Source organism: Xyrauchen texanus, chromosome 43 (genome assembly GCF_025860055.1).
Source record: "Xyrauchen texanus isolate HMW12.3.18 chromosome 43, RBS_HiC_50CHRs, whole genome shotgun sequence".
In the NCBI taxonomy this organism is placed as follows: domain Eukaryota; kingdom Metazoa; phylum Chordata; class Actinopteri; order Cypriniformes; family Catostomidae; genus Xyrauchen; species Xyrauchen texanus.
The window spans coordinates 4,142,098-4,157,832 of record NC_068318.1 but is presented as its reverse complement, the minus strand read 5'-3'; the positions used below and the strand labels follow the sequence as shown (position 1 = coordinate 4,157,832).

Below are 15,735 nucleotides of genomic sequence, written 5' to 3'. Positions count from 1 at the left end.
CAACTGACAACGCTAACATGTATACATGGTGCCAATTTTTTCTTTTAAAACTCTTTTAAAACATTTGAATGTCAATAAATTGCTGATTGCTAATAACTTATATTATGTTTCCAGTAATTGGTCAAGTTGTGCAGAGAAGTACAGTAAACGTATTAAGTATAGGAGTGCAGAGTGGACTTCAAGATGCAGTGTTCCTGCAGTTTTCAGAACTGCAATACAAGTGTGCTAGTTTGGACACAGTGTTCCTGCAGTTTCCAGTACTGCAGTAAATGTGTGGTAATTCGGAAGCAGTATTCCTGCAGTTTCCAGTACTGCTTTACAAGTGTGCTAGTTTGGACACAGTGTTCCTGCAGTTTTCAGTACAGAACTGCCTGTTCTAGGGCTTCACCGATCCGTTAGTGAATGGCACCACTGTGTCGACCCACACACATAATCACACGCAGGCTGGTGAGGATGTTGCTGCTATTTGAGCACTCCACACAAACAACATTTGTAATGTAATGTACTGTAGATGCTCAGTAGTTCTGTTCACTTATAACATGCATTAAGAAAGGCAGCGGAGGTGCATTTCACCAGATTTTTAATAAGAAGTGATTTACATTCAGACAAAGTTACAAGACTTCCTGGTGTGTTCTGACCATCTAAATAAAAGCCAGAGGGTTTTATAGTTAAAGGTGCATGACTGTAATATATTACTGTTGTATTTTTACATTTTAAAAGTAAATAATAATAATAATAATGTATTATCACCATTATTATTTTTTTATAAATGACAACAATTTTTGAGTTGAGTGTGTTCCAGAAAATAATTGTGAATGAAAAGTGGACCGATATCTTACAACTGAAGTTAACAAAAAAGAGATCTGAATCCTTTAAAATCAAGATAAATGTTGAAAAAAATGTGCAAAGAGAACTGGCTTCTTTTCCATTGAAGACTTCGACTGGAATTACTGTTAATTTTGCTGCTGCATTATCCAGTAGAATAATTCAAAATAAATGCATTTATATTGAAATAATATGTAGTTAGAGGAGTATGTTTTTTACATATAAAAGAGTACCCCCAATTAGTACCGCACAGTGAAGTACAGATATTCTACACTGATAATAAAAAACAACACTAGTATCGGATCGGTATCAGCTAATACTGAGGTTTCAGGTATCAGAATCGGATTGAAAAAGAGAAAGAGAAAAATAGTCTTTTATTTTATTTAATAAAGTCCCTTTATTTTATTACTGACATTTAAATTATTACTTAAAAAGCTTGATAGCTACATTGTTTTTAATTAAAATTGTTAATATTAATAATAATTAAAAAAGGTATTTTAAAGCATATTTATTTATTTTACAGTGGTGGGGGGTTGGTACACACTATAAAAGTCAAGTCATTTGTATTTGTATAGCGCTTTTCACAACACACATCAAAAGCACACACAAAGCAGCTTTACAGAAGATCATGCATTAACAGAAAATGTAAAGTCTTAGAGACATAATTTTGTAGTTTGATTAAATATGATTAGAAATTTTGCATAAAAATAAGTGGTGCCATAGTTTTAAAAAGTTTAGGAACCACTGATTTAGATAACTGAACACCACATTAAACGGTATGTAGCATACCACTGTTAGTAGTTAGCTAGTATTTCATTCTGAACACAGCTTCGCCCTGTACAGTGCTGTATTAGGATTGTCTGTTAGTTGATTCTAACAGCTCATATGTTGTTTATTGTGTGTGTGTGTGTGTGTCCTGCAGGATGAGTATAAGCCGGAAAAAGCTCTATCAGAGGACGATCTAAAGAACGCAATCAGTATGCATCATGCTCTAGCCATCAAAGCCATGGACTATGAGAAGAAACCCAACGTTCTGAAGCTCAAGACTGCTGACTGGAGAGTGTTCCTCTTCCAGGCCCAGTAAGCGCCCTATGCAGTCATCACATGCCTGGCGTCACATACACTGGACCTACCCACAACTCAAAATCTAATTTCATGCCTGAGTTCAAGCTCAATTAAAACACACTTATCTCTCCGATTTGCCTGGCTGCAGACCTTTATTTCTTCTTCATCCAGTATGCTGAGAGAAGATCTTGTAATTAAGAGTGTTTGGTTCCATCCTTTAGTGAGTGTAGTCTCACGCAGTCAGACCTTTAACTCAACGGCATAAAGTCTGGTGTGTATTGCTGTTTATTAGACAGGAAGAGAATGTCTCATTGACATGTAAAGTGATTAACCACAGTAAAAAAAATGTTTTACGTGTTTATCTCAAATGGATTATACCATAATATTAGGCTGGCTTAAAAAATATATATACGTATATATACGTATATATTGATATATGTATATATTATATAATGACGCAACTGTCTCCACAAGTAGAATGGCAGAAACATTTGGTAAATGTAGATATTTTGTGATCAGAATTTATTATTTTACAGATGTATCTCTGTCGTTCTGCTCTTGGATATCTAGTTAACTTGCTATTTAGTGCTTCCAACAAAACTGAATGGTTTTTAAAGAGATACAGTGATCATTTCATACCCAAAAGCGTTATTTGTTTCAAACAAGTTTCTTGTTTCCAGGCGGATTGATATAACAAACACATGTGCTTTAACTCTCAAAGGTTTCCTTAAATCAGCTACTAGATTGAGAAAGTGTTTTCCAGTTTCCTTATCTGAACATGTAAAATGTCTCTTTGTAGGAGTCCTGATGAGATGGAGTCCTGGATCAGAATCATCAACTCAGTGGCGGCCATGTTTTCCGCACCATCATTCCCTGCTGCCATTGGCTCACAGAAAAAATTCAGCCGCCCACTGCTGCCGGCAACCACCACCCGAATGTCTCAGGTTGGTATAAAATATTTGGATTCTACTCAGAGACTCTTATGCTACAACACTGCTGACAAAACACCTAAACTCCTTTGACATTATACCTTTTAGTCTAGTAAAAAATAATTACTTTGGTGTTGTTCTAAAAACATTTGATCTATACCAGAAAAAAATTATGACAAAGCAATCCAAAATTATAGCGTTTAGAACCATGTTTCCCAAGGTGGACTTTTATTTGTAAGCATATGTAAGCATATTTACTTTTGATAACTGGATTTTGTAGCCTACAGTGTTTGCTACAAAATTATGTGAAAACCATCCTGATCACTCATTCAAACAAAACTATTTAGTCATTTAACTTTTGTAAGACACTTTTAGTGTTAGAAAGGTCATATTCGAGGAGGTGTGAACTATCATGAATATTGATGTTGTTCACACCTGAGACAAAGGCCAATCCTCTGGGCCTATCACTGAGGAATGTGACAATTTGCATTGATCGCCTCAGCACCTTACCGTGTGAATAGTGCCCTCTACCCGTGGGTGTGATCAAATTAAGGATAATTAGCTGAGCCAGGAGAAACTGTACATGGCTTTGTTTCATACAGATTACATTGCAGGAGAATATTTGTTTTAAATTTGAATTGTTTTACATTTATGCATTTGGCAGACGCTTTTATCCAAAGCGACTTATAGTGCACTTATTACCGGGACAATCCCCCCGGAGCAACCTGGAGTTAAGTGCCTTGCTCAAGTACACAATGGTGGTGGCTGTGGGGATCGAACCAGCGACCTTCTGATTACCAGTTATGTGCTTTAGACACTATGCCACCACCACACCTTTTGGTTTTATTTAAAAGTAGACATTTTAAGCTTTCTTTAGACAGAGTACATACGGAAAGTATTCACAATGCTTTACTTTTTCCATGTTTTGTTATGTTATAGCCTTATTCCAAAATGGATCAAATTCATTATTTTCCTCAAAATTCTACAAACAATACTGAATAATGACAATGTGAAAGAAGTTTGTTTGAAATCTTTGCAAATTTATTACAAATAAAAATTTTTAAAAAAATCACATGTACATAAGTATTCACAGCCTTTGCCATGACACTTAAAATTGAGCTCAGGTGCATCCTGTTTTCACTGATCATCCTTGAGATGTTTCTACAAATTGATTGGAGTCCACCTGTTGTAAATTCAGTTGATTGGACCTGTCTACATAAGGTCCCACAGTTAACAGTCCAAGGAATTGTCTGTAGACCTCCGAGACAGGATTGTATCGAGGCAAAGATCTGGGGAAGGGTACAGAAACATTTCTGCTGCATTGAAGGTCCCAATGAGCACAGTGCACCACCAGGACTCTTCCTAGAGCTGGCCGCCCAACCAAACTGAGCGATCAGGGGAGAAGGGCTTTAGTCAGGGAGGTGACCAAGAACCCGATGGTCACTCTGACAGAGCTCCAGCATTTCTCTGTGGAGAGAGGAGAACCTTCCAGAAGAACAACAATCTCTGCAGCACTCCACCAATCAGGCCTGTATAGTAGAGAGGCCAGATGGAAGCCACTCCTCAGTAAAAGGCACATGACAGCCCGCCTGGAGTTTGCCTAAAGGCACCTGAAGGACTCTCAGACCATGAGAAACAAAATTCTCTGGTCTGATGAAACAAAGATTGAAACCAGGCACCGCTCATCACCTGGCCAATACCATCCCTACAGTGAAGCATGGTGGTGGCATCATCATGCTGTGGGGATGTTTTTCAGCGGCAGGAACTGGGAGACTAGTCAGGATCAAGGGAAAGATGAATGCAGCAATGTACAGAGATATCCTTGATGAAAACCTGCTCCAGAGCGCTCTGGACCTCAGACTGGGGTGAAGGTTCATCTTCCAACAGGACAACGACCCTAAGCACACAGCCAAGATAACAAAGGAGTGGCTACGGGACAACTCTGTGAATGTCCTTGAGTGGCCCAGCCAGAGCCCAGACTTGAACCCGATTGAACATCTCTGGAGAGATCTGAAAATGGCTGTGCATGGGATGGAGCTTGAGAGGTCCTGCAAAGAAGAATGGGAGAAACTGCCCAAATATAGGTGTGCCAAGCTTGTAGCATCATACTCAAGAAGACTTGAGGCTGTAATTTGTGCCAAAAAAGTGCTTCAACAAAGTTTTGAGCAAAGACTGTGAATACTTATGTAAATGTAATCTTTTCTAGTATGCATTACCCCCAGTGAGCCTACAGGGGAGGATGAGGAATTGTCTATGGGTGAGGGCTAAAATGCGTTTGAGCACCACCTACATTTCATATCAGTATAATGTGATGGATGGTATTAGACAGGAAAATATTTTTCTAGTCCTTGCTAGAAGTAGAATCCAGTGGAATAAAATGAGACTTTTTGCTTGAAAGCAGAGGACACAGATCTAAAATGATTCCATTTTATGCTTTAGACCAGCCTTTCTCAAACTTTTTTCAGTCAGGGCACCTTTCAAAAGTGCATAAAATCTCAAGGCACCCCAGTGTAAAATATAATTTAAAAACACTGCATAACCCAAATGTAAATGCAAATGTCTTGTTTATTTAGACAGAACAGTAATGAACAGAGCATAATACGAACTGTAAATAACAATAACAATAATAATAACAACTTTATAGCACCTTTAAAAACACAGGTTTGCAAAGTAATTCACAAAATAATTAATCAGAGACACAAATGCCATAAAACCGTAAGAGGTGGACCACCCAATACAAGAACCCAACAACAAATCCAGACCAGGAGAACTAAAATGAAGTGCAGGATGCAGTTAAAATGAAATAAAAAGGGGCAGACATGAAAAAAATATATATACAATACGATAAGAAAAAGATGCATGTTAAAAAATGCACCAGAGATACTAAAAGTGGCCTAAATTCACGTTTATTTTTAAGTTTCTGTCAGTCTGATGTGTTGTTGCTATAACGCGTTGCTATGGGTTGCGTCACTTGCGTCAAGTTGTGTGTGTGTCTTGCTTCGGTCTTGTGAGACGGATTTTTATGGTTAATTTTATATATATATATATATATATATATATATATATATATATATATATATATATCTGAAATGAATTTACAATTTTATTAATACGTTCATATGTTTAAAAAGAAGAAGAATGTATTTATGTAAATTCAAATATATTTATATATGAAATGTCAGATTTTTAAAAAAAAAAAATTTTTTAGCCTACGTAATTTTTTGGCGGCACCCCTGACACAGTCAGGGGGCACCCCAGTGTGCCGCGGCACCCACTTTGAGAAAGGCTGCTTTAGACATACATTTATTTTATTTTTTTCCAAAAACATTGTTTATCATAAAATTGCAAACATATACAATGTTATTTCTTAATTATTGCAACCATTTCTTAAGTTATCTATAAAATTAGACCAGTTTTATGAAATTTGTCCATTGTATGTGGGAATAGGGAGCTTTTAATTTAAGTGTAAAAATGTTCAGGTGGCAGCCCTAAAATCCTGCAGAGTATAATAGTCTTTATCAGCAAATTTAAAAGCAGTATTTTTGAATAGGTCAGATCAGCTATATTCATTGTAAAGAGTCTAAGCTTTATTATGACACCTGTTTTGTGCAGATCAAGCAAGTGGTTGTTGAGTAATACCATCATTATTATAATTGGTTTTTTTTGTGTGATCAGTACCCCCTAAAGACCCTATCGGGTCGCTCCGGGTTTAAGAGGTTAAGTTGTTATTCTCTGATAATCTTTCCTTCCGTCATCAATTTCTGTGTGTGTGTTTGTCTTCATTCAAATTTAGACACAGTTTTGTTCCAGTCCTTGAAATTGTTTCCAAGAGTGCTGGTATTTCCACACTAATCTATTTTCAGAAACATTTCCCTCCACAAAAAACTGAGCATTTCAAAAACACTCTCCATTACAATATACTTTGCAAAATGATGGCATTATAAAATAAGAAATAGTTGTTGTTTTTTTACTTTTGGATTAGTGTGGATGTGGCCTTAATATCAGCCTTGCTTACTTAAATGGCATGTCAAGATGTTTCACTTTAGGCTTAAGGTTTGATGTAAGTGATGCCAAGCGCCATTGGTTCTTGCGTGGCTCACTTTAGTCATAACTTATTACAAAAGCCCAAGTTTGAATAATTGAATGGAAAAGAGCATTGACAACATTCTGTTAACATCTTATGTGTTTCACGGCAAAAAGAAAGTCATGCGGGTTTGTAAATAGCATGATGTGAGTAAATGATGACAGCATTAAAGTTTTTGTTGAACTATTAATTTTAAGATTTTTTACAGGAGTAGTTAAATGCTTTGTGTCCATCTGAAAGTTTTTCTGCTGTAAATTCTGTGTATTTGTTTGGACTGGGTAAAAATAGTGATTTTTCGATGCATCGCAATCTTCATTTGAACAATCACGATACTGATTCTTAAATGCTGAGATTTTTCACTCTGCGCAACGCTCTTCAATGCAAGTAGGCCGAAATGATGTGCTCATTTACAGACCCTTCCCACAGAGTTCCCCTCTGGCTAAAAAGCATGAATATAATTAGTTGTCTATGTGTAATACAAGTCATGGTTTCAAATTAGTAAACTGAGAAGATGTTTGTGGACAATATTTAAGCTAAAAGATTTTGTATGAACTGTAAGATTAATGACAAAGTCTTGGAATTCCATCCCTAATTGACTGTGGAAGTGCATGTAGATGCTTTGGCCTTTCTTATTTGGCTGATGAAGGCTTTAGTTGGCTGTTCATTTATTGTATATGTGTTCAATTTTAAGACAATGTAGCCCATCCTTTGACCAAGATGATGAAGGCAAAGGTCAGTGAGGGGTATCGCAGTGTGGCTGGAAGCTTGTGGCAGTTCATTTCCAGTCTAAGTCCAAGATTCAGGCAGTGGCCAGTGAAGTACCCCATGTTTTACGATTGGAGTTGGCAGTAGTTTATCCTCTGTGAAGTCCATCATAGTGGACTGAAGTGATGTATGGCTTGCAAAGCCTGCAGTTAGTAGTCATCACTCACCGACAGTTAGAAGGTCCCCTGTATAGTGAACAGCATTAGCTGGGAGAGAATTTCTTTAAATTGTAAGCAATTGAATCGAGAGCTTGTAAATCAGAATCTAATCGAATTGTTAAATCTGTATCAATACCCAGCCCTAGTATTTGTTGTATTACTGGAAAAGAAGCTGAATGTTTTGTGGTGTTAATTCAGTGTTTTTGTTTTACTGCAGGAAGAGCAACTGAAATCCCATGAGACCAAGCTGAAGCACGTCTCCACAGAGCTTGCAGAGCACAGATCCTACCCTCCAGATAAGAAGGTCAAAGCCAAAGAGATAGATGAGTACCGCTTGAAAGAGCACTACCTGGAATTTGAGGTAGGAGCAATTGCTTTTTATGAGGCCAGAAACACAATACAGCAGCTTTAAACCGAGTCTTAAACCGAAATTTTCCTCTCACATCAGCATATACTGACACACACACACACACAGGGACTCACATTCATAGTACTTGACATTTTCTCATTTGCACTGTCAGTGATGAACTTAGAGAATTTATGGAAATGGGTTTGCTGAAGCCTGGTTCATTTTCCAGCTTGATTGATAGTTGAGGTCACAGGAAGAGAATTATACAGTATGCTATATTACATACTGTGTCCTGCATTTCTTTGACAACTTAAAACAATATATTGTATAAAAGATGAAAATAACCATGCTCATCTCTGTGCTCTTCTCAGTGATTTCAAATAATATTTTGAATGCATTTGAGTTATTTTAAACTAGCCATAATTTTTCTGTAAGCAGCCATAATATATAAATCATAATATATGTATAAACTCAGCAAATGTCTTGCACTTTCCACAATTAGGCTACACTTTTGTGTCCCATTACATTTTTATAAAAGCAATAAAGGGTATGGATTTAACCCTTGGAACCTAAATAAGGGAACAGAACACTGTGTCAGTAGCCAACACTATTTGAACTCCACTAGGAGTGGAGATTACTCAAGCCCATATAGAAGTTGCGCAACTTATTGCCAGATGGTGATTGAGCTCCACCCCATAGGCACGTATCTCTAAGTGTGCATAAATTAGGTCATAACCGGAGCCCAGCGTGATTTTACTCTCTTCTGCTAATGGGCGAATTTCCCTGGCAGGAAAAAACATATTAGTGTGGCAATGTTTGCAGAGTCTTGTTCCCTTATTCAGGGAACTGGGTCACTTCAACGCTGTGTCAATAGCTGATGCTAAGGGAACATAATGCGACCATGCCAGACTACTGCTTGCTGCCAGGACAACTAGCCAATTAGCATAGTGAATGCCCCACTCCAAACTGAAACACAACCCCTTTCACAGTTAACACCTGGGAAGCTAGGGAAGAAACATCCAAACTGTAAAATCTGGCAAAGGTGTGGCCAGTGGCCACATTAATGTCTTCCAAAGAGACACCCTTAGATCAAGCCCAAGAATTATTCACTATTCTGTTAGATTGTGCTTTTATCAGGCAAGGCAACCAATGTGCCTCAATAGCCTGCATGTTCGCCTCAACATGCAGGCTATTGTTTGGAGATGGCCAGAGTTTTTGCGTGGTCACAAAAAGATATAAACAGTTGATGGGTCTTACACCATTCATGCATGTGATCAACCTAATCATTCAATGCTCTAACAGGGCATTCTTTTTGTCAAACAAGTCAAGGTCTGTAAGTCACCAATGCACTTCACCCAAGCTAGCGCGAACAGCAACACTTTCTTATGAGAGAGTGTGCTCAAACATACAAAAGAAGGTGTCAATACTTGTCATACTATAAGGACCTGTCTGCAGGTGTCAAACTTGATAGACTAGGTCCCTCCTGTGGAAGTCTCCCAAGGAAGTGCATCAATGCAAACAGGTCCAGAAATTACAATTGGTTGGGCCACAGTAGTGCCACCAATAGAATATCTCCTATAGTCTCCTTGTCCTTCCTCAACCTTGCATAGCACTTAGAACAGGAACCTTATGTGAGGGGATGCATAATAGTTGCTCGAAGGCCACTTCTCTGTGGGCCATAGCCAACTCCTTCAAGCGAGCCTAAATCAGCCAGTTCAGGTAATTCAGAGACACAACTTAGCCTTAGTTGCGGCTAAAGACCCAAAACTGATGTCGTCGTCCTCTGAAGGCAAATCAGAGAAATCACATGTGACAAGGAGCAATCTGGACCTGGAAGTGTGCATCCTTTTGGTTCCCATTCACAAAACAGTCTCCAGACTGATATGCGTAAGAATATGTTTTTGATTGACCATCTTGAAGTGAAACGTCCTCAGTGTCCGATTCAGCCTCTACAATAGCACAAGATGCTGTTTTTTTACTTTTCAGCTGTAAAAGCCACACAGTGTCTACTTGGGAGGAATCTCCTCTATTGTTCCATTGCAGGAAAGAGGTTGAACTTCCTGCTCCAAAACTGGCAACTCCTACACTGCCATGGCAAAGGAAATAATCCCATACAAGTGAGGAGGACTCTGAGTGAATTGAAGCACACAAACTTTTGTAACTGCAAACAACACTCCGACACCCCAGAAAGGCAAATTAACTAATAATAAGCAAACAAGGAGGCGGGATATGACATAAAACAGAGAGACACACGCCGATACAGAAACAAAACAAAACCACGTGCTCTCACAAGACAACATAACACCAGAATGGCATGAGCACACATCGCCAAAACATAAAGGCAATATACGCCCATACTAACCAACAAACAAATGAGAGAATGCATAGCAACGCCAAACAAAGTGATGTCATGCATTTTCACACTAAACGAAACCTGAGCGTACATCAGCGAGGCAAATGCCATGCGATGCACACAACAGGCGACAAAGGCAAAGACAAAAGCATTAGATACATTTATTTTTTCCATGCCGGTATTCTGTGGAGGTATAACATATCTCAGATTTAACACACCCTTAAACAGCATGCAAAAACAAAACCAACTGTGATTGGTCACTTTACATGTCAGGTGGCTCTCCCTGTCTAAGTGGGCAGTTCTTGGCCAGGATAAGCTACAATTAAATGTTTCAAATCAGTAACTTGTAAGATTCCATTTCAGTTTGGATGCTACCTTAGGCGGTAGACAGTGAGGAAGTAGCGCACTAGGGTTTGGAGCAGAAGTTTTGTTTAAACTTTCTCCTTTTCTGGCTGAACGGTAGTACAAGAGTTGCTGCTATTGAAAAGATAAGAAGTGTAATGTGTTGTGAATTCCTCTCTGCAGGAGAGCCGTTACGAGATGTACGTGAAGCTTCTTAAAGAGGGAGTGAAAGAGGTGTTGATGCCCAGGGATGGAGACGCAGCGCTGAAGAAATCTCAGTCCAGCCCCTCCCTGAACCAGGAGTCTCAGCCGGCTGCCGCCAAAGTCAAACGCAACACGTCCGAGCGGAAAGATCACCGGCCCGAGACACCCAAGGTTACATAGACAACCTTCAGCCTCCCGTCAGAGAGCCACTGTATATCATGCGTGACTGTATTTGGATGTAATTTATTTATCTGCTGACAGTTGTATCAGAAAAGATTTATGTGAAATGTAAATCTCTTGGTCTCCCTTGATCAATGGGTGCTTGTGGAGCAAATTGTGCAGAACATGACATACATGTGTTTTATTTTTTATTTGTGAATGTGCAAAGATTTCTTTCTCTTAGTGTGTGCTGTCCCCTTCTTTGCTTTTTCTTCAAGAGAAGTATTCTCTTCAATTTAGTGGAAATGTCCACATTGATTTTACCATAGATATACTAGGCAGTAGAGTAGTAGGCTCACTTTGAAGGTTCCCTGTGATTTTAATATATAAATTCAGTAAATGTTGAAATATAAATGCAAACAACCTCATAACCACACATCGAACTGACTACAGCCTGCAGCAAGGCAGAGGTTTAAATGGTCTTTGTTTTAGACATTTCGAGGATCCATCATGAGATTTTAGTGTATGATACGATCCTGAATTTGTTATGAAAGCCTTTCATTGAGTTTAATGATATATTCCGCTATCAATTTACTAACAAACCACCAAATTCTCAATATATATTCTCACAGTTAATGTATCATACCAGTATGTTGCAGCGATGGACAAACTCTAAATAGATAATTTTATAATGATGTTTTAGAGGTACTTGCTGAGTTCTGGCATTTCAGACTGCAAAGTGATGTTACCGTAAACATCATCAATTGTGCAGTTTGTGCCATTTATTTTTTTATCTGTTGAAGTAAAGAGTATACTTCTGCTTTTTTGAGTAGTGTAAATGCCAATGCTCTTTTTGTGTATTTTATAATCTTATATAATTGACTTTTTAATTCTCAGTTCCAAACGTTGTAAAGATGACAGTAGTATTTATAGTGCACTTTATAAATGAGTTCTTTTGAGTATTTTAGAGAGCTTTATAAAAGGTAGTGATAAGTTACTTTATTATATCGCAGGTTGTTGGAAAATAACCAAATTGTGTTGATTTAGTTGATGGTACACAGCCGAAGGTACAGTCGTGTTAGTTTGTCTGTGGTTTGTGTTTTTGCTGTTGTTTGTTCCAGGACATGATTTTTAAATGACTATCTGCGTTGTTGTAGGACATTTCACTTTGGAACTATTGCTTTTCGTGATGCTGATCTTGAATTTAAAATGTCATTGATACATTTGCATTATGGAAAGAACTGACGTGAACACTATATGAACGTTCTACATTGTTTATTGCACACCAACTAATATTTGCCATACCAAACCTATTGACTTTTTATAACATTTATAAATATCAGTTTATTATCATAGCAATCCTTCCCATCTAAAATGACATTTGTTTACTTGAAATATTTTTATGGACACTTTATTTTTGTTAGCTTTTATGTTTTTATTCTGAATTTGAGTACTTTTATCTATTTGATAAATGGAAAGGATTCATTCATATCAGTCATTTCAGGCTCTTATAACGGACTTTATATTGTTGTGTCTTGTATTTCTTGCCTTGAAATTTCAAACACAACAGACGTCATAACTGTTTTTTTCTCTTGTCCAGTTCTGAACACAAAAGCACTTCATCTTTTTTTGTTTGTTTTTGCTACTTTTAGAACTAAGTGCATTATTTCGAGCAGTATATAAGCAGATCACAACCATAGTCATTAATACTACAAAACTGTAATCAGTATGTAAGGTGATATGAAGAGGTCTACTCTTCTTTTTATGTGCAGATGTGTTTTCTGTTGTTTGGTGTTCATCACTTCTCCAGACCAAATAGTTTCCTGTGACACGTAACTCTAGCACTAACCCTTTAACTGTGCATGGCATAAAGAGACTTAGTATTTTTCAGAAGTCATCTCATGATTTTAAGTAGGATGTAGAAAACGGCAAAAGAAAATGAGAAAGCATGTTGTAACAAAGATGGTGGCATGCAAGTGCACTTAAGGGTTTCTGAAAGAAAAATAGATCTAAAAGTGAGATTTAACATAAAAGTCATTCATAAATTGAAAATAATGGAAAAATCTTGCTTATTTTATGATAGTCTCACTATTTTGAATGGCACACTCATTTTGTCACATCTCTGTGTTTTCAATGGCATTATTTTCCTTGAACTGAACTTGATTTGCACGTTACAACTTATCCATGCTGACTCCAGCAATGTCATTTTTGTGTGTTTACTCTTATCAAACCCTGTATTTTCTGATCTCCTCTCAAATGAAGGAGAGCAGCTGGTTTATAATGCGCCTTAGCCATCACTTGGGCCATTTGATGTCCAAACTCAAACATAGTGAATTAGTTTTTAGTTTTTTTCTTCTGTGATCCTGTACTTTTCCTTTAAATCTGTAAATGTTGTTAAATATACCTGTTGCCCTGTGTTCAGAAAATTGGATTTGCTGGTGAGGTGATCTCTTGGCACTAGCGTGTCTTACGCCTGCCTACTAAGATCAGGAACATAATGTTGGCTTCAGTCAATAAAATACTGTATTTAACCATGTACTGCATCTGCACTCATTTTCATGCCACACATCTTCTGAAAGTACCTCAAAAATAAGCAAGAAATAACTTTTTTCCTTATAGACTTCGTAGACTTTGTCCTAGAGTCATGCCTACATTAGTCAGTACACTTACCAGCAGTATAATATTGCACCAGTCTATTCATCTACGATCATATTTAACAAACATTATATATTATGAGGATGCTGAATAGATGCATAAAAAATATAGCTGGAAGCAGCTGTTATCAGACATCAAGAGCATTGCGTTAAGCATGATACAATTATCCTAAATGACATGCGCTGTATGGCTGATGGAAACATCATTCTGCTATAGAGAGTCATGACTTGAGTGAATCCAAGGATTTCCAAAGGTATTTATGATCACTTTGTTTCATTTATTGATATTTTTTTTATAGGAAACCAAGTTGCTGCAAAATCTGAGATTGCGCCTAATATAGTTTGAAATGGTCAAATCAAATCATTCTTTGTCAATCACTCAAGTTCTAAACCTTGCATACCAAAATAGTTCTATCACTTAATCTACTCAATACATGACTTGTAGTACACATTGCTAACTAATGTTGACAAAAGGACGTAAGTTAATTATAAAACTCAAGTGGTTTTATTCATGTCTTCTAAAGTGATATACAGTAATTGGTGGGAACAGATCAAAATGTTTTTTTTTTTTTTTACTATAAATCATGTCGTTAAGACATTACAGACATACAGTATGATTTTCTGTAAAGCTGCTTTCAGAGTATGTGTTTTGTGTTAAATAACAAATGAAGGGTTCAATGAGGAAAAATTAAGCAGCTGGTGGCAGGACTATTCAGATCCAATCAGATCAGTGTGCCAAATATTACAGTTTTTGACCATGTTATGTTTCTGCCACATTCGTTTGTGATGTAAAACATGAAAAACACAACTAGCATTTAACAGAAAATTGTCAAAGGTTAAAAAGACCGGTCAATCTGGTCTGTCTTGGGCAGTCAATGCATCAGGATTTACTTATGACCGTTTCAGAGACATTTCAACGCATACTGCAGAATTTGTGTGATTCAAAACCTGTTCAACATGACCCACTTGTTGCTCCTCATCTTAGAGCTAGGTAATCTGGAGGCAGGGTCAACAAAAAGGTGGCCATAAACCAGCCAGCCACAGTTCTCTCTTCTTTTCTCTACAACAGAGGGTTCAATCACAAAGAGGCACCAAAACACTTTCCCGGACTTTCAGTTTCATCATACCACGGTGGTGGAATGACCTTCCCAACTCAATCCGGGAAGCTAACTCACTCTCTATCTTCAAAAAATGGCTAAAAACACATCTTTTCCAAGAGCACTTAACCGGTCATTAAAAATTAAAAAAAAAAAAAATTTAAATTTCTTGTTGCACTTAAATCTGTTTTGTATACTATTGTGATGATAGTGAAACTTTGTAATATGGCACTTTTCATACCACTGTCTCCTTAAGATGATTCGCTGATGTTCTTCCTCTTTTGTAAGTCGCTTTGGATAAAAGCATCTGCCAAATGAATAAATGTAAATGTAAAGTGCTCGCCTGTTTCATTCTCACTCTCTCTCCTCAACAGTTCCCTGTAACTTTAACTGTCTTGTCTAATGATAAAAAGGCAAATATCAATAAAACTACTATCATATACCATATGCAAATATGTACAAATCTCATTTAAACAGATGTAATAAACAAACATCACAAAACTTGAGCAAATCCAGCATTCTGTGCTTTAACCCATTTATTTTCCTCTAAAGCATGTTCTCAGCAGTTCCCTGTAACTTTTCACTTTTCTAACGATAAAAGGCAAATATCAATAAAACTTCTATTATATACTCTAATAGTATACAAATGTGCAGATATCTCGTTTAAAAAGATGTAATTCATGAACCTCATTAAAATCCAGCATTTTCTTTCCTTCAAGCGCTCCTCTAATATCTTCCTCTGAAGCGCAAA

General features: G+C 37.3%; 1 protein-coding gene across 7 annotated transcripts in view; it reads left to right on the top strand.

Annotated features, from left to right (window-relative positions):
* Positions 1 to 15,421, top strand: part of LOC127635642 (PH and SEC7 domain-containing protein 3-like) — a 186,415-nt gene extending 170,994 nt beyond the window's left edge. For all 7 annotated transcript variants that reach the window (XM_052115811.1, XM_052115812.1, XM_052115813.1 and 4 more), the window contains 4 exons: positions 1,748 to 1,905; positions 2,690 to 2,834; positions 8,044 to 8,187; positions 11,054 to 15,421. In XM_052115811.1, the coding sequence (XP_051971771.1) occupies positions 1,748 to 1,905; positions 2,690 to 2,834; positions 8,044 to 8,187; positions 11,054 to 11,254 (648 nt within the window). In that variant the 3' untranslated portion in view covers positions 11,255 to 15,421. The remainder of the gene's footprint in view (positions 1 to 1,747; positions 1,906 to 2,689; positions 2,835 to 8,043; positions 8,188 to 11,053) is intronic.
* Positions 15,422 to 15,735: the final 314 nt, after the last annotated feature.